At 43.8% G+C, this 18,659-nt stretch overlaps 1 protein-coding gene across 5 annotated transcripts in view; it reads right to left on the reverse strand.

Moving 5' to 3' along the window:
• The window catches only part of Ptpn5 (protein tyrosine phosphatase non-receptor type 5), a 58,809-nt gene extending 50,611 nt beyond the window's left edge, over positions 1 to 8,198 (reverse strand). Inside the window, exons 1-2 of one of the 5 annotated variants that reach the window (XM_074042805.1) lie at positions 7,794 to 8,198; positions 7,431 to 7,540 (exon numbers count right to left, since the gene is read on the reverse strand). In XM_074042805.1, the coding sequence (XP_073898906.1) occupies positions 7,431 to 7,458 (28 nt within the window). In that variant the 5' untranslated portion in view covers positions 7,459 to 7,540; positions 7,794 to 8,198. Of the gene's footprint in view, positions 1 to 1,371; positions 1,541 to 7,430; positions 7,541 to 7,793 lie in introns of all 5 variants that reach the window. The other 4 variants (XM_074042808.1, XM_074042804.1, XM_074042807.1 and 1 more) reach the window with 4 other exon arrangements.
• Positions 8,199 to 18,659: the final 10,461 nt, after the last annotated feature.

The following is an 18,659-nucleotide window of genomic DNA, read 5'->3' on the forward strand; positions in this document are numbered from 1 at the left end:
AATATCCAGGTCTGTGTTGTGCTATGGGGATACAAAGCCGAGACCCAGTTTCTGCTCTCTACTAGCCTACAGTCCAGTGATGGAGCCAGACATGTGTAGAGTGTAAACTGAGACTATCTTATGGGAGGGAATAATGGGAGAGTCTAGGAGGCTGCATGGAAGAGATCTGGTGGACAAGCAGGAGTCTCTAGATAGTGAGAGGACATTCCAGGCAGGGGACATTGCAGGGGCAAAAGCCTGGAAAGGTGAAAGGGCAAGGTGTACTGGGAGAAGGGAGTACCTCAGTGTGGCTGGAGGCTGGGCAGGAAAGAGACTCTTGGCACATGGCAGAGGGCCTATGTATCAGGCTAAGACACTGATTTTAACTCAAAGGCCCTTTTTTTTTTCCTCAAGGGAAATAAGGCAAGTTATTTCCAGGGATATTTAGAAAATCCTCTCTCTCTCTCTGTATGTTGTATGCATAGATGGACCTCAAAAGCTACTTTCTGATACAAAAGACCACATATGATATGGTTACATTTACATATCAAGTAAGTACAAAACTCTCCCACAATGATGGAAATGGGAACCGTTACCTCAGAATTTTGGGTGTGATGGAAATGGTCCATATTTTTATCTTGGTGAAAGTTATACAAATTCATACAATAATCAAAACTCACTGAGTGGACCACCTAAGAGCTGTAATTTTGACTGCTCATAAAATGTGTCTTAAAATTATGTGTGAGCATTTTTGGTTGTCACAATGACAGAAGGGTGCTGACAAACACACAAACACATAGGTGATTGGACCACGGATGCTTTTACAGCAGAGGACTCTCCAACACAAGGGTCAGAAACATGCAGCTAAAAAGCACTGCTGCAGGCCACAGGGGGCCTTAGAGGAACTGAAAGAGTACAGAGAAAGTGGTTTCTCTTTGTTTAGGGAAGATGAGGCTTTGGTGGTAATGGGAGCCCACAAGGTCCAGACATCTTAGGCTGGTGACATAGCACAGAAAGTGAATACAGGATCTTCCCCGATCCCTGAGGCTTGTATTTGGCCATATTCAGCCCACCGGCTTGAATCTTCCCAGGCCCAGTAGGGGCCCCAGGAGGTCCCTTTAAGGTACCCCAGATACTACAGGGATTGGAAGTAGGGTGCTAGGGAAGTGGCAGAGGCAGATGTTAGGAGTAAAAGGAAATGTCCTGCCCCAGCCTCCCTGACTCCTGAATAAGCACCAAGAATAAAAGTGCCCATCTGTTGAGGTGGAGTCTAGTGAGGTGGGGCTCCCCCGGAATTTGGAATCATTAATAGCAGGGTTGCTGCTGCTGGTAAAAATCACTTTCTGTACTCCTGAGTTAAAGAATGCAGCTTACTTACACTAAAATGCTCACCTGACTCCTTCAGGAAGCCTTCTCTGACCTCAGGTGACTCTTGTGTTCCAGTGTACCAGCACCAGAGCACAGTTCCTGTGTAGGTCTGGTTTCTGGATCTGCTCACTTACTCGCTGTGAGTTCCTGACAAGTTACTTACAGTCTTTGAGACTATTTCCTCACCTGCAAACTGAGGATAATAAAAACCCTCTTCACTGAACTGTTATGAAGATTAAGTGAGATAATGTAATAAGCACTCAGTAAAATTAGTTTTATTATTACCATAGTATACATCAATAGGGACCACTGTTGCCAGGTTACTTCTCTGGTAACCACCTCCCCCAAGACAAGCTCCTTGAGGGAGGGTCCTCTTGGTCCAGTTGACTGCTGAGGCTCCTGTGTCCACCACCATGCCTGATGCAGTAAATACTTGCATGCATGAATGAATTCCACCCACTAAGATCTCTCCTGAGAGCTTTCTTTTTCCACCCACAGTGCCTCTAGATCACAATAATTCTCCAGAAATGGAGGTTGGACTCATCTGTATTCTGTTCCCTCTTTCCTCCTCTCTATTACCTGCAAGGCCATGCAGAGCTCACATGAAATTTACTTCTTTTTTTTTTTTTTTTAAATTAATGGCTTCTTTCCGGACCCTTTACGTCTAAGATTTCACTCAAAGGTCTTTTTCATGCTGGGAAAACAAAAATCCTTTTTAAAAAAGGCACCCTGTAAGCTCCTCAAATTTAAACATAGAATTACCAAATGATCCAGCAATTCCTCTGCTAGGTACACACTCAAAAGAATGGAAAACAGAGCTTAAGCACATCCTTGCCTCGTGCTCCATGTCCTTGCTTACAATGTATAACCTTCTCCATTTTCTCCGCCCCAGCTCTAGTGTTCCCTGTTCTCTTCTTGACCCAGGATCTGAACCCACATCATTTGCATCCACAAAACCAATCTACATCTTTCTCATGGTTTTCCTCACACTCCTCTCTAGTCACCTTTGGTCCTGCCACATCTTTTTGAAGATACTTAAAATAGATGCCTTGAAACTCTGAGACAGAAAAGATTTCTTCTTGGAGACTCTCACTACTGACTGTTTAACAATAAAGAAGTGGTTAATGCCTGAGAAAACCATTGAGGGTAAGTAGATGACCACATCTGAATGTAGAAATTATGATAAAATGTTAAGTGAAAAAAATGCAGGCTATAAAACTATTCATGGACTGATATAAAATATTATAAAACATAGATCTATGGAAAAAACAGAACAAGACATGTAAAATAATAATGCAATATGTCCTATTAATTCCACATTTGTTCTCTAGTATGGCGTATGGCTGTATTATTTTCACAATTGTAATTTATTTTTTGAAGCAGTATCTTTAGGTGTGTGATTAAATATATACACTGCTAATTTTACAACAATCTTGAAATTATCTCCAGATGCCCACATCCTGCCACCAATGAGGTCCACATATCCCTCTTGAATGGCTTCTAGAGAGGAGGACAGGGCAAGAGGGCATTTCATGTCAACTCTTCAAAAAGACACATTAAGAACTCAGTGGTAAAGCACTTGCCAAGCATGTACAAGGCCCTGATCTTCAAAACACACACACACACACACACACACACATACACACACACACGCACACAGAGAGAGAGAAAGTTGGTGTTGTGTGTGGTGGTGGCACATGCCTGTAGTCCCAGCACCTTGGACACTAACAAAGGAAGATGGCAAGTTTCAGGCCAGCCTGGGCTACACAGTGAGATCCTGCTTCAAACAACAGTAACAACAATAACAATTCACATAGAGACTTGGCATGTCTTTCTAATAACTGCAATCAATCACCTCACCACAGAAAGGGAGAGCAATTTTCAGTATTTTGCAACGAACATTAGCCTGAAGTTAGGAATGCTGACCATGATGCTCAGTCGATTACTATCTGCAAACTGTGGATCCCCTGCATGGAGCTCAGGGAGATTCCCTTCAACCCAGTGTGCTGAATCCCAGCTATGAAAACCTGAGTCACAGTTGCTTATGGGGGACACAGGAAGGAGGGTGGTTTTTGTTTTAGGTGCTGCAGCTTTCAGTTGAGAAGCCTGGAAACTTCTGAGTTTGCAGTTTCTAGAGGTGACAAACCTGCAGATTCAGAAGAAATTTGAGCCAGGAGACCCAGAAAGAGATTTTATCATGTCAACTTCCACATGGGCAAGAACATTGGTTCACAGATGTTTTCTGTGGTGCTGGTTACATTTTTGGTACAGGGTACCAGATAATTTGAAATGTTCATACAGTCTATGCCCAATTTAATGTAGACAATTGTTCTATATAACTAGCTACCTTCTGAAGCTTTGCCATTCCCACTTGTAGATTCATTTAAACAATTCATTAGGTGCTCAAAGAATTTATACTCCTTAAGTTATTTCTTTCTCCCCATTGCCCTCTTTGTCTTTTTAAAAATCTGTCAATTTATTGAAGATGATAATGCTTTATCCTAAAAATCTGGGCCTTTGTGCAAGAAATGAATTTCTTTAATAAAATTTTTTTTGGTGGTACTGGGGTTTGAATTCAGGGCTTTGTGCTTTCGAGGCAGGAGCTCTACCATTTGAGCCACACCTCCAGCCCATGAAATGCATTTGTTTAAAATGTCTGTGAGGGTAATAACAGAGGGCTCAAGAGTTAAACAAGGAAAAATGTGAAATGAAGCCAGAAGGATGTGTCTTTGTGTTGGAAGGAGAAAACGATTACCATTTTAATTGATTTAGAGTCATTTCAGGCATGTTTTACTTATGTCTTAGTCAGTAGCAGTGTTTACAGTATCAAATCACACTGAACAAAATATGTAGATTTGACTCAAATTTTCATACTGAAATGACAACACAAGCATTCAAGTTCTTTAAGCTTCATCATTGTGATCATACTACACACTCCTATGCAGTAATGTAGTTACTGGTTCATATATGAGGTCATGTGCATACCTGGTCATTTCTAATACTCACTCATTTAACAACTACTTAGTGAGCCCCTGTTCAGGGTCAGGGTTTGCTCTGCTGGGCATTAAGAATACAAGGAGACTAGGACTCAGGCTCTCTTAGACTCAATAACAACATGCAATTACAGGCCATAAGCACCTACCTGATTGGCTCTGCCCCCATCTCTTGACTGTTTTCCTCTCCACTCTTCTCCTTTGCCTGTCTCTTACAGCCACATTGGAGATTCCTTGAAAACATCCATCTATTCTTCCCACGGGGCCTTTGCACTGATGGTCCCTTTTTATTCCTTCAGGTCTCCTCCTCACTTCATTCAGGTCTTTGTTCAGATACCTCAAAGGCAGTTCTGTTTAAGGCGAATCCTTTCTCTATCCTTGCCTCCAGTCATCCTTCATCCTGCTTTAGTTTTCTCTAGAGCACTTCTCACCATCTAAAATATTTTTTCTTTGCTTAGTTTTTTTTTTCTGTCTCTCCTGATAGAGCTTAGGTAGAAAGTTCACCTTTTTCAGCAATGCGTCCCCAGAACTACAACAACCTGGTAGTCATGGATGTTTATATGTAATTGGAGAACAAATGAATGAATGAATGGACCTGGCTCTTGACAATAGTGGGTACTGGTAAGCTCAACAGGAGTCATCAGGGCTTCCTATCAAACCCAGAGCTCCCTCCAAAGCCTCCTCTTTCCCCCTACTGCTGAGCTCTTTCTGTGAACAACAACTTCAGCCATTCAACCTCAAAGTCTTACTATTACTTCCTCCTTCCCTATGGGGTCCACATCTAATCAGCTGCCAACTTTGGTGACAATAAGACCTCTTGCATCAACCTCTTTTTCTACCCATTCTTATAACCACCTGTAGTCCAGAACCTTGTTATCTCTCACCTAAATCACTGTCATGGTTTCCTACCCAGATCCTTGCCAGTAGGCTCTCCCCACTCAACCTGTTTTCCATCAGTAGCCAGAGTGAGTGAGATTATCTCTCTCCCCTTTTCAGAAACTAAAGTCCCACTCCTTAGTTAGGCACCAATGTCCTCAACAACTGCCTCCGTTTCCCTAGCTCTCTGGCTCTGAGACTTTTAAGGCATGCATCCTTAGATAAGTTAAAATCTCTATCTTGACTTCCCACTTGTAAAATGGGGTTGATAACACTACTGATATCATGAGTGTGTTATGAAGAGTAAATATAAATGATCAAATGTAAGAAAAGCTTTGACACTATATAAAGATTAATAAATCATTCATGTTAAGGTGCAAAATAACAGATAAACAAAGATACTTGCTCCTTCCAGGGAGGGTTCCTAGATGTCTTCCGCTGTCTGAGCACTAAATCCAGGAATAGGGCAGTAAGGGGAGGAACTGTTTTGAGTGAAGGACTTTGAGAACTTAAAATCCTGTTCCCTGAAGAAGGGGATAAGTGCAGCGTATATCTATAAAGCTGGGGCTCTAGTGGTACCAATTCCTAAACTTCCTCTATGCTCCAGGCATTGTGCTTAGCACCCTATTTGCATTATTTCTTTAAGTCAGGAATAATTCCCTCACAGAGTAAAAGGAGATGAAAGCAGGCCCACAGGAGTTATATAAATAAGTGTTCTTCTCCTTCCCTCCTGCCTCTCCCCAATAAAGATATTCTGAAAATCTCTATTCCCATGGTTTTATTTTTCTGATGGAGAAACTGAGATATAGAGAGGTTATGAGCACTGACTGAAATTGTACAGTAGTGAGGGGGAGCCTGAGCCTGGAACTCACATCTCTTCACTTTCAGGGTGGAAGCCCCTACAGGCCAAAATGCTGGGGGCTACCATTCATTATGAACTGGCACGTCTTGAACAATGCAATCTATGTGAACTATGACATCAGCAGTGGCCCCTGCAATTATTCCAGTTGGTCACTTTGGCTCTCGTTCATGTTAGGTTGCTCACCCCACTCAAGAAGGAAACTCTTGAGACAGTGCCTCAAGTCTCTAGAGACTGAACATTGTTGTCCTCCTTGCCAACTCTCTCATCCGTAGTCTCCTCCAAGGTGACCGACTTCATCTTTCACTTGTACTCCAGCTATGCTTGTATTCCCTCAGCCTACCTCTGGGGCATCCTCTCTGCACCAGGCATTTGGCTCAGCTCTGGGGACACCCAGCTGCCCTTGAGGGAGGGAGACACAATCTGAACCTGGTGTGGTTGTAACTCAAGCTTCCCTAGCAGCTTTGTCAGCAACACCAAGAGGCCACATTTAACAAACACCAAGGAAGAAGAGGTGGCCAAGGGGACTTGAACACCTCCACAAATGAATGCTGAAAGAGGCTTGGCTGGATTAGAAAACCGGGATCCTTAAGGAGTGAAGAATGACTGGGAGGGCATATAGTCAGGTCAAAGTGGGAGAAGAGTATGAATCCTTGAATAACACATTACTTAACCAACTGAAGATGCCCAGGTTCAATGACTCCGGGAAAGTCTAGGACTAACACCATGGAATCTGATCTGTGGTCCAGGACTGCTTCATTTTCCCAAATAAAATCCCAAACCTGAAGTGCTTGCAAAGAAAGAGCTTTCCTTTGAGGCTGAATGAGGCAAATTCAAGGCCTGTTTTTTTTTTTTTTAAACAGTAAGGCTGGTAAAAAATGAATGGCACCTGCTGTTCCAAGTGGGGGCAGGGCTGAAATTACAAAGATTCATGGTATACTCAGGTGAATTTTGGGATTCTGGGGCTTCAGTGGGGATAGGATTTAGTTGCTTAGGGGAGGAAAACAAGTATTAAAGGTAGGAACCCCAGATTCTAAAACAGGTTTTGCCATTAACTCTCTGGTGACCTTCGTTAAGACACCTCACTGGGCCTCAGTTTCCACATCTGTAAAATGAAGGGGTTACATGAATTCCCAAGGTTCCTTTGGTCTGACCCTCTAAGCTGTGTGAGCTTTCACAAGGTATCTGACCTGTGCAATCTCTGGGTTTTGCAGGATCCTGGGCCTCATTCAGGAAGAAGCAATATGCTGGGGGATGGGCACGCACAGGGCTTTTATTTTGGGAGTGGGTGGGTCGCGGGTGGCTAAAGGGTTGGGGAAGCCAAAGCGATGGGAAGGCTAGGAGCTGAGGCTTACAGGCCAGCAGGCTAGCGATGATTTCCATCCTCCCTCTGGGGGTTCACATTCTGGAGAGGCGATGTGGCCAAGAGCGGCGCACCAGCCTGGGCCGCAGAGGCTGGACCTCCCTGGAACAGCGCAAGAGCTTCGTGGGGAGTGCCTGCCCCTCCCTCCCGGCCAACCCCCTTCTCCCGCGTTGGGGACCCCCTCCCCCAGTCCGGGGGCGACGGGAGCCCCAAGGGGGGCGTGGTGGGGGCGGGCACTGACTCCTCGGTCCTGAGGGCTGGAGGAGGTCTCTTTCTTGGCCACCCCAGGAGGGACCCTGCGCCCTCCGCCTCCCGGCTTAGCACACAAAGGCGCCCACGGAGGCGCCACACTTACCGGCCACAGCGGGCTCCGAGCGCCGGGGAGCGGGCAGGCAGGCTGGCGGGAGGATGTGCGCGCGCGAGTGTGCGTGTGTCTGCGTGTGTCCCTGTGTGTGTGTGTGTGTGTGTGTGTGTGTGTGTGTCTGCGTGTGTCCCTGTGTGTGTGTGTGTGTGTGTGTGTGTGTGTGTGTCAGTGTGTGTGACGGGGGCCGTGCCGAGCTCCGTGCGTCTGCGTGTGCGGGGGCGTCCGTCCGTCGGTCAGTCCGCCAGGCTCTCAATCCCGTGCTCAGTGCGCACTCTCTCGCCCCACCGACCCACCAAATGCGCTTTAGCTGCGGAGTCGCCGGCGCAGCCGCCGGGTCGGTTCAGCACCCCCAGCCCCGGCTCCGCCCCGCCCTCGGGCGGGCTTGCGCCGCTCCCCGGGAATTGCGCAGGGCTCTCCGGGCTGGCGGGACGGGGGGTGGGGAGCTCCGGCAGCCCGAGAGGAGCCGACTCACAGACCCTTAACCTCTGATCCCATCTCGGGAGCCTTCCCACCCCCAACAACTCAACGCGGAGTCCTGGGAGGCGCCGCCCCCACGCCAAGGTTGCCTGGCTCGGGAGGGCGGGGGAGTGGGAGCCGCGCATCCATTTCATTCATGATTTTCTCCTCCCGGGAGCCCCGGGTCGGGGCTGCGCGGCTACGGCGACCGCCAGAGGGACCCCAACAGGGCCGTACACACCGAACCTGAAACGGGATAGACAGGCAGATAGATGAGGGTACGGGCGAGCGAGACAAAGGTTTGTGTGTGTGCGGTTGGCGGGGGTGTGAGGGGAGAGTGCGGCGCACGGAGTGGGTGTTGTGGCGCTTCCCTCACGAAGCTGACACCCGTATCCACCGAGCAGCCCCATATCCGCGTGCACAAAGTGTTGGTGCCCTGGACCCACTCCAGGACTCCATGCAGGCTCGCGTCTTCCCACTCCTTCCTGTTTAGTCTTTGAAGAACAAGAGCGAGCGGACACACCTTGCTCCACCGAGTCTAGCTCTCTTGACAGGGGCGCGCACCTGTCTGCTTTCTTGTGGGCACCACGGGTTGGGATGGGCAAGCAGCTGCCCACGCGCCCCACATTCCCCAGCCTGGAACCTCGCTGGCGGGAGGTTTCTGACGTTCCATCTCGATGGGAGCTTTTTGAGGCTTTGGGCTGCGCACAGAGCTGGAGTCTATGCTCCATTTTAAAACCGGGAAACAGAGAACCACCACCACACCGCTACCACCCTAGTTCCAGCCACCATCCTCTTAACCTGGATTTCTACAGTAGCCTGTTTACTAGTCTCCCTCCTTGCACCCTAGGCCCCCTGCAGTTGCTTCTCTACACCGCAGTCAGTGATCCTTTTAAAATGTAAGTCTGTTAACCTTGTGCCTTTACTGGAAATCCTACAATGGCTCTCCATTTCATCAGGAAAAGCTAAAGAGCCCATTGTGTCCTTTAGGTCCTTCAGAGCTCCCTTTTAACTCTCTAGCCTCAGTTTCTACTGTTCTCCCTCTCCCTCCCAAGCTCTAGTTATACTGGTGTTTTTAATGCACCAGCAAGATGGCAGCCGCCCTGTGGCCTCAGGACCTTTGCACTGTTACATCTCTCTGCCTGGAAACTTCCTCAAGAAAAACCACATGGCTTGCTCCTTTACCTTTTCAGCGTGTCACCTCAAAGAAGTCTTCTGTGACTGTCATATTTAGAATTGCAGGCCCGCTCCCCCTATTTTCTATATGGTAGCTATGACCTTTGTTTTGTGTTCACCTCTTGAGACATTCACTAGCCTTTCACTGCCAGCTCTTACCTCATTCTTCTCCATGTAGTTTTCCAGTCTCACCAAACTACTCTGTTTCCCCATCTCTAGATACTATTTTGTGCTATCAGCCTGGAATGCCACCCCCATCTCCATATCTTGCCTAAATTTCAAGGTTCAGTTCAAATACCACCTTTTCCATGGAGCTTCCCTGATATTTTCAGAGACCGTTAGCCTTCAATTACTGTCTGTTATGATGGAGTTTCCTTGTTTTTTTTTCCTAGGTGCACTGTGACCTCTGCAGGTCTGAGTGTCCTCTCTCTCCTGGATTCTCAGCACATGTTGGTACTGATGGGAGGCCTTAGCTTGGGCCTTGGTTAATCTTTTTCCTTTTTTTCTGTGAGGGACACAGAGTCAAGCTAGGTCTCATTGTTACCCTCAGGGAGCTTGCTTTGGAGATAGTGGTGGTGAGGAAGAAAGGATTAAGTGTCAGATAACCAGGCCATACTGCTTGGCTGGATGGAAGTAGAGTTGGGGCAATGCTCAAAGACCTGCTCTCCCTCCCTGAGCCAATGTCAGGATCATCACTTTCATGGAATATAAGGCTGATCTCCCCGCCACAGTGTCAGTGTGACCATAACAGCGTACTAGTTTGTGCAGGAACTGTTTTGTACGTTTCCAGTGCATTGCTCTCTTTAATCTTTGTGGCACTTTTGTGAGGTAGGCATTTTGATATGCCCATAATCTGAAGAGGAATCAGAAAGTATAAGTGACTTATTTAAAGTCACTTAAGTGGTGTCTTTTTCAAATTGAGATATAGGCAATTCCAAAGTCCAAGCTCATAGACAGGGATGTCTTAACAGCAGAGGTCCTGGCAGCTGATGGATGTGAGAGGAGAAAGAAGGTTTTGGGAGTCCTTGGCAGGGTCAGTTAGCCTAGCCCAGAATCTTGCTGTTCCCAGCTCAGGAATCAGAGTCAAGATACTCCAGGTGGGCTAGAACCCTTGTAGGTTTTTGCCAGTGCTGCTGGTGACATCCTGTGGTGGAGGCTGGTTGATGTCTTTCCTAAAATGAGCCTCAGAAAGCCAGAGCTGCCTCTCAGATTTCTGTAGCTGTGTGCTCTGGGTTCAGAGTCCAGCCCTAACTCAGTGTGGGATAGTGATGCCCATCTCAAAGGGCAAGGAAGAACTGTGAAAATAGAGAGTAGTGGGGACTCAAAAATGATCTTTCTCCTTTGCTTCTTGTTACTGAGTGTCTATAGTAGGGGTGTACCTCCACTTTCCTTAAGGAAAGGGCTTTGAAAATAAACCTTCATGTTGCTTCCCTGTATCCTCTCCTTTTTTCTGCACAGCATCTTTGGAGGGAGGGGCAGGGACTATTATTACCCACAAGAAGCTGGGACCCAGAGAGGTTCAGGAGCTTTCCCATGGCCCAGAGCTCTCATAAGGTAGAGAGTCTACCTTATGTCTGACTGTTGACTGAACCAGCATCCCTTCCCTTAACCTCATCACCATGGAAAGTGACCTCATTGATTTCCTTTCTCTTTTCTGAAGAGGAAGAAGGAGGGTTCTGTGAGGCCCAAGGCAGTGAAGCACTTGTGTGAGGTTGGGAGGATTTAGGCAGTTTATTGAGTCATTTTGTGTGACTCATTTACCCTCTCTTGTTGGAGGAGGAAGAGGATTTGGGAAAGAGGAGGAGGGAGAGAGAAAGATGATCTGAGAAACCAGAGACTGCCTTGCTGGTGGTTTTTGATGGGCTATTAGAGATTAGAGTCAGTATTTATTGCTTTTGGTCTCATTTGCAATTGACTCTATTGGTAATGAAATTTTTTGCTTTCATGAAAATATTCTCCAGTCCAGATTTTTATTTATTTACTTATTTATAACCCACCCCAATCCACAAAGGGTTTGGGGTAACTTACCACAGAAGCAGAAGCTATAAAACAATGTAAAAATATCAATAAAGATAAAAAAAACAGGAACAAGGAAACTGTAAATAAACTTTGAGAGACAAGAGCAAGGCTCAATAATTACAGCTGATTTTTATTAAGTTCTTCCTGTGTGCAGAGGAATTTGCCTACATTATTTCACTTAACCCTGAAAAGAGCCCTGTGAGGTACTATTATTGTCTTCGTTTTGGAGTATATGGAATTGAGGCTCAGAGAGATGAAACAGGGTGCTCAAAGTCATGTGGCTAGTAAGTGGTATGGCCAGCATTTGAATCTAGTTTGATATCAAAATGCATATCCATTTTACTGCCATGCCTCTCCAGGGGACAAAGGACCACACATTTACAGACCACAGGAACCTTAAATTTGGGTACTGTGATGGTCCTTAAATTTGGTTCTGATCATTTTGGATGCCAAAAAAAGGAAATAGTTAGTTATATAGAATTAATGCCCTTACCTCCTCCAAGTTTTTGTTCAAGTGTCACTTTGTCAATGAGGCCTACCCTCCCTGAGCACTCTGCTTAATACTGGAGCCTGCCCCTTCCTGCTTTCATTAGCTGTCCCAATGTGTCTTTATCATTTCTTATGATGACAGTTTTTACCTTCTAATATATTGCATAATTTATTTACAAACCATTTTATATTTTAGATATCATATAATGTATTTCTTTTTTGGTGGTACCGGGGCTTGAACTCAGGACCTCGCAGTTGCTAATCAGGTGCTCTACCACTTGAGCCACTCCACCAGCCCATATAGAATGTATTTCTTATAAAATGTAAGATATTCAATGTTAATAAATTTATTTATAAATTTAAATTAGATAATTCACCTATTTAACATGTTCACTGTTTAAATGATTATTCCCACTAGAATGCAAAGTTCGCCTGGGCAGGCATCTTTATCTGTTTGTATCATTGACATACTTCAGGTGTCTAGGACAATGACTGGTATACAGTCAGTAATAAATTTTTGAGTGCTAGAATGATTATTTCAGAGGGGAAGAAACAGACTAATATATTGAAGTGCCAAAGTAGGTCACCTTTTTCGCTAGCTCATACTTTCTTTCCCTTCCCTCACTCTTTATTTTCTTCTTTTCCCATATTTAGTTCTATAAAGAATTAGAGGTAGCTCTAGCACTTAGCTCTAAGAGTTTTCTGATGGTACACTTCTAGGGTTCATGTGGCCAGTGACCCTAGTGCCATTGTTAGGGCAAATGTGGTGGAATCTCTCAATGAAAGCTAGGTATTGTACCCATACTTAAACCGGCAAAGGTAATCCTTTTAGTAGTCTAGGAACAGTGCTGTATCTCAAGGATTTTGGATTTAGGGCTATGATGCTGGAGATGGGATAATAGCAAGTATGGCTTCGTGTAAAACAATTGATTTAAGGGGACAAGGCATCATGGTGTTTCTAAGAGCTCACCTCCAGAGTTGTATTTCCTGGCTGCAAGCCTAAAGGATGAAAAGACAGCCAACGTCATTAGCAAGGTTTCTCAGAGGAGAACCTTAGCCAACACCAACTGCTGGGATATTTGCAGTTGGAGGGTGTGTGGTGTGGTCTCCTCATAGGATCTGGTTACAGATCATTTCAAGCCTCTGGGATCTACAGACATCAGCCTGTCAGCTAAAGGTGAAGGCCAAGTTTGCCTGGCTGCTGACCTCAAGAAGTGATATCAGAAACACTAGTACCAGGAGGAGTGTGAATCAGAGCTTTGTTTCTTTTATTTGGAGCTACTGCAAAGCATATTTACTGAACAAATATTTTATTGAAGGCCTACTGTGAGCTCTCCACTGTTGCAGAAGCCTGGTATACATTAGAGACAAACAGCTTCCTCACTATTGTGGAAATTGCATTCTAGTAGGGACACACTGACATTGAGCCAGGTTAAAGTAACAAATAATAGGACAATCTTAGACAATGATAAGTGCAATGAAGAAAAAGAAGAGAGAATAGGTTGATGGAGATTGAATATTGAGAGCTATAACTTTCAACAAGGTGTTCAGATCTCCTCTCAGAAATCTCATGTTTAAGTGAGAAGGAAGTAGCCACTCAGAGTAGGGAAGAGCTTCCTGGGCAGACCTTTCTCTTCTAGAGGTAAGAGAGCAAGAGACAAGGTAGGAGAGGAACTCAGGAGCTAGATCCTATTAGGCTATACAAGGAATGTGGATTTTATTCTAGTGTGCTAGGAAGGTACTGGGAGTTTGTTTCTAGGTGGGGAGAGATGAGAACTGGACATGGACTGTAGGTGTCTAAAGAGCAGTAGCATCACAGAAGCACTGAGAGCCCCAGTCCTCCTGCTTTGGAAGAGTCTCAGAGGCCAGCTAGTCCACTGTTTCCTAACTGGCTGTGTTGTGTCTCAGAATCATCTGGGACAGCTATTAAAAAACATGTACATATAAGATATTCTATAATACTTCATAATATCCTATATTAATAAATTTACTTATAAATTAGACAGTTCACCTATTTAATATATTCACTGTTTAAATGTCTGCCTTTTCCCATTAGAATGTAAGATCCTAATAGGCAGGCACCTTTGTTCATATTAATATTTTCTAGGTGTCTAGGACAATGTCTGCTATATAGTCAATACTCAATTCTGTGAAGTAAGGCACAGAAAAAAATCAGTGACTCACCTAGGCAAAGGGGAATTCATTGGAAGACCCTGGGGAAGTTCATGGATGGAAGGGAGTCTAAAGAACCCTGCTTAGAAAGGTGGAAGTTGAGAAACTTCAGAAGTTTGCAGAATTAGGAACATCTCCACAGTCATATCCAGGTGTCCCCACAAGGACACATGAGCACCTAATTTTTTTTTTCCCCTTTCTGCTGCTTCAGCCTCAAAGTTCTAGGAGAGCAAGAGTCTAATGAACTGAGCTCTGTTTGTGGACTAATCCCAGTAGCTAGGGGGAAGAAACACCTTAATTAACAATCCTATCAAGACTATCCCAGACTTAATTCAAAAGGAAGTCAGTGTGTTACCGAAAGAGCAGCCAAAATGAGCAGATGTCCACCACACCCAGCATCTCAGAGGGTTGTAAAGATCAGCTATCACTGTCATCTTACACTTATTTGATAAATACAATGTGACATGTACCACTGAAAGCATGCTACATACACAAATTCACTTAACTCGCACTTTAAAGCTGTGAGGTAAATACTGAGCCAGGAAACTGAAGCCCAGAGAAGGCCTGTAGAAACTGATGTCTACATTCAGCTTTTAAAGTTTCTAAAGCTCACTTACACTTCTTGTTTAATTTGTCCCCACAACCACCTGTAAGGACAGGCTTATTAATAAGTAGATAAAGTGAGAGCACTTATACTGTAGAGACACACAGCGAGTAAGTGGCAGAGTCCTTGAATTCTTCTATTCATTCATTCACTTATTTATCAAACACACATGGCTGTAGGGAGTCAGGCACTGTGCAAGGTTATGGAAACTCCTTGGTGAACAAGTTTCAGTTTCTTCTTTCTAGGGTACAGTGTGAGAGGGAAGTGGCAAGAGAAGAGGCTAGAGCTTGAACCTAGGTCTTATAATAAGGATTTTTGAATTTCATCAATGGGTAAACATGGGAAGATTTAAAGATGGGAATTGTGTTTTATGAAGGCAACTCTGACTACAATACGAGACTCGGCTGGTGCTGCAATTTGGGTGAAATTCATGGTTGGCTGTATTAGGAGGATGGTGCTGGGGATGGAGAGACATGAACAGAGTTGGGTGATAAAAAGAAGTAGAATTGGTAGGGTTTGAGATTGGAGGAATGGGGAGAGGAAGGAAGGAGTTTAGGATGAGGGGCACATATTTGAAAAGTTGTGTTATTGGGTGAGGGATAGAAGCCATCCAATGGGGGGAAGACTAGCAGGGAGCCATTTGGGCAGATGATAAGCTCAGTTTTAGACAAGTTTGAGTTCCAGTGGGACAGGGACGTAGAAGTACAGGAGTTTGCTGGACCTTTCACCTCTAGACCTCAGAATGATCTTCCCACATGCCTTGCTGATTTAGAAACTCCATCTGTAAATACTGTCAGAAATCCAGAGACCATCAGATCAAAGTTTAGAAATTCCCTACTTTGTCCTACTCACAATTCAGATAAGAAACATAAACAAGAGAGAAGTGTCTTCTGGGAGGCCACAAAGCAAATTAGCAGCTGAGTTGAAAGTGGAGCCCAGGCCTTCCCAAAGGAACCCTTCCTTCCTATTTCCTAGTCTAGACGGCACAAATCAGAAACCAGATTCCAGAAGGATTCTGTTCGTACCTCAAATTAATTGCTATCATTAAAAAAATATCTGGGCACTTCAAGTACAAACCCATATTAAAAAAATAACAGAAGATCAGACAACATCAAGCTTACATTCATATATGACAGTGACCAAATGAAGCTGGGTGGTAGTTGATCCCTTGAGGTAGGGCATGTCCAGTTTGCCACAGTCCTTCCTCTTATCCTCATTATTAGGGCCATGTGTTACTTGTCATTTATCAACATGTTTGCTCTGTTGCTTTTCTTAAAGGGGAAAGTGACTATTTCCTGTAACGTCATGTGTTTTACCTGCCCCCAGCTTGCTTGATTTCTCAGGCTTCTGTTAACATTTGACCTGTGATTCTATCCTTTCCCTCAGACCACACATTCCTCATTTGCAAAGTGAAGCACTTGAATATGAGTGTTCCAAGAGCCTTTCTAGTTCTGGCTCTGAGGTTCTCCAAGTCTGCCCTTCAGGAATAAGTTGGGCTATTGACAATGCTTAATTGTTCGCAGATGGTTTTTGAGGGATTGCTCACCCTTGATGCTTTTTGTCCTTGAATTATGATTTATCTAAGCCCAGGGAGGAAAATAAATGCCTTTTGTTTTGGGAGTTTGTTTTTCATCTTTGATTTTGAACAAAATGCATACTTCAAACAATGCAGCATAGCTTCAGTTGCTAGGAAGACAGAGAAGTAGCAGAGGCTACTTGAAAATCAGCCCATCATAATTTATTTATCCTTCCTCGCTTTCTTTCTCTCCTTCCTTCCTCCCTTCTTCCATCCCTTTCTTCTTCCCTTTACTTTCTTCCTCCTTCTTCTTCCTCTCCTTCCCTTTCTTCTCCCCCTTTATTCTTTCTCTTTGAGCAAAGATGGCACAACCAATAACCCCTTCTACAAAGACCACTTTGTCACCAAAAGAATTTAGATGGTCCTGAACCCAATAGGTTGTTTTTAAAGACCACTTCCCATTAGCTGAACAATTAAATACTAAGTGAACTAATCTTCTGGATCTTCAGGCAGGGTCTGTAACTACATAGTCATTTGACCTTGGGAAAATAATTTATTTTCTCTGGGACTCAGTTTTCCTACCTGTAAAAGAGAAGGAGCAATGTCTGGGTGCTCTTGTAGTTTCTTTTAGTCCTAACATTTTACAAGAACACTGGCAGAGGTTGAGAGAGTAAGGCCATACCAACAGGTAACTTCTATACCCCTCTTATTCCAGATCAGCAAGGCCTTGGTACTCTTTCACTGTGAAGCAGTAATATTTGGCTATCTAGACTTTCTTCTAGATTTCTGACAGTCTAATAAGTAATAAAGGAGGGATTTTTATCCACCTTTCTAGCTACATGCTATATACCCTAAGTTTCTGCTTTGCTTGGTAATATACACTTTAGAATAGTTCCTTTGTTATAAAAAAGGCTTGCAACAGAATCTCAATATGTCTGATTATTTATGCGAGTCCAGTAATAGCCTCAGCTTCTACAGGACTCCAGGGATGAGAAGTGATGATTTAAGCAACATGCATGCCCCCTGGTGGCCTCTGTAAAATTTCAGAAAGGCTCTGCTATTAACAAATACTGAATTTAGTGAGTCCTATCTTTGTCTAACCCACAAGGTAGGATTAAAAAAAAATGTCCTGTATTGTAAAATACATTTTACAAATTGGAAGGCAGTTAGTTATCTCTGGAACTTGTATTTCTTGTCTTAGGACCAATGCTTTCTCATTGGCTAGTCCACTTCGCTGCCTATCAGTTGTTGACTTAGCAGGTGGGCTAGAGGATACATTGAGTTTAGCACATCTTCCAGGTACACTTGTCTCTCAGTGACGCAATGGACTGGGATATTTCAGTAGGGTGGTAAGGAAGGACTCACTTATTCAAATGACAAATTTTCACCAAGTACCTATTATGTTCCAGAAACTGTCATAAGTGACAGGGTGTATAGTTGTGAACAAAACAAAATCTTCAAAGTTTTAGGAGGTTATATTTTACTGGGGAAAATGACTTTCCAATGTTGTTCTTTAACCAGAGAGTCTAAGATTCATCAGTTCCAATTAATGGCACTCTGGTTTGGCAAGAATTAATAAGAATGATTTTGGTCAGGGGCTCAGAGCCCTAATGACATTTGCATACTACGATAAAAGCAATTAAGATCTCTGGAATTACCCTGACAGATAGGAGCCCAAACATTGGGAAGTGTTCGGGGTGCTAAAAGTGGACTCTGAAGGAGGCTGGAAGACGGTCTTAATTCTTCAAGGTACAAATGATCCTGGATATAGCATATAGCTATGGAATAGAGAAGAGGGTGGGAGAGGGAAGGAAAAGAGAGAGAGAGAGAGAGAAAGAGAGGGGTGCAGGCTCAGGGGTGTATATATTCACAAATTACCAGAGTTGGAAAGCATTTTAAAAGTAATCTCTTCTAATATCCTTATTTTAGAGATGAAATAACTGAGAAGTACAGAGAAATGCCTTGCCTAAAATTATAGTCAATAGTCTTTGGAATTAAAATAGAATTTATATATATTGCTTAGGAGAACAAGTACATTACAAACAAATATAAATAGTATAATTCCAACTTTGATTAAGGTCATATGTAGTTATCTTTTAGAGGTTAGATTGCAAGCATTTTTAATTTTCTTTGGTGTAAATTGATGTGTCAAACTATTCTACAATGAGAATGAAAACTTGTAAAATAAAAATAAATGTTATTCAAAATAATTTGTACTTTTAGTGATTCAAAGGAAATAAACCAAAATCCAATAGCAGTACTGCTATATATATGTGTATATACATAAAGATACACTTTTTCCTGCTTTCAGGTCTCCAGGGTCTCTATGTCCCTTTCACATTTTACTTAATAACTATTGTAAATGTTTCTAGTTTCCCCAATATGCAGTTAGCCTTTCATTCTGTACATACAACAGGATTAGCCT

This window comes from Castor canadensis, chromosome 1 (genome assembly GCF_047511655.1).
Source record: "Castor canadensis chromosome 1, mCasCan1.hap1v2, whole genome shotgun sequence".
NCBI classification, from domain to species: Eukaryota; Metazoa; Chordata; class Mammalia; order Rodentia; family Castoridae; genus Castor; species Castor canadensis.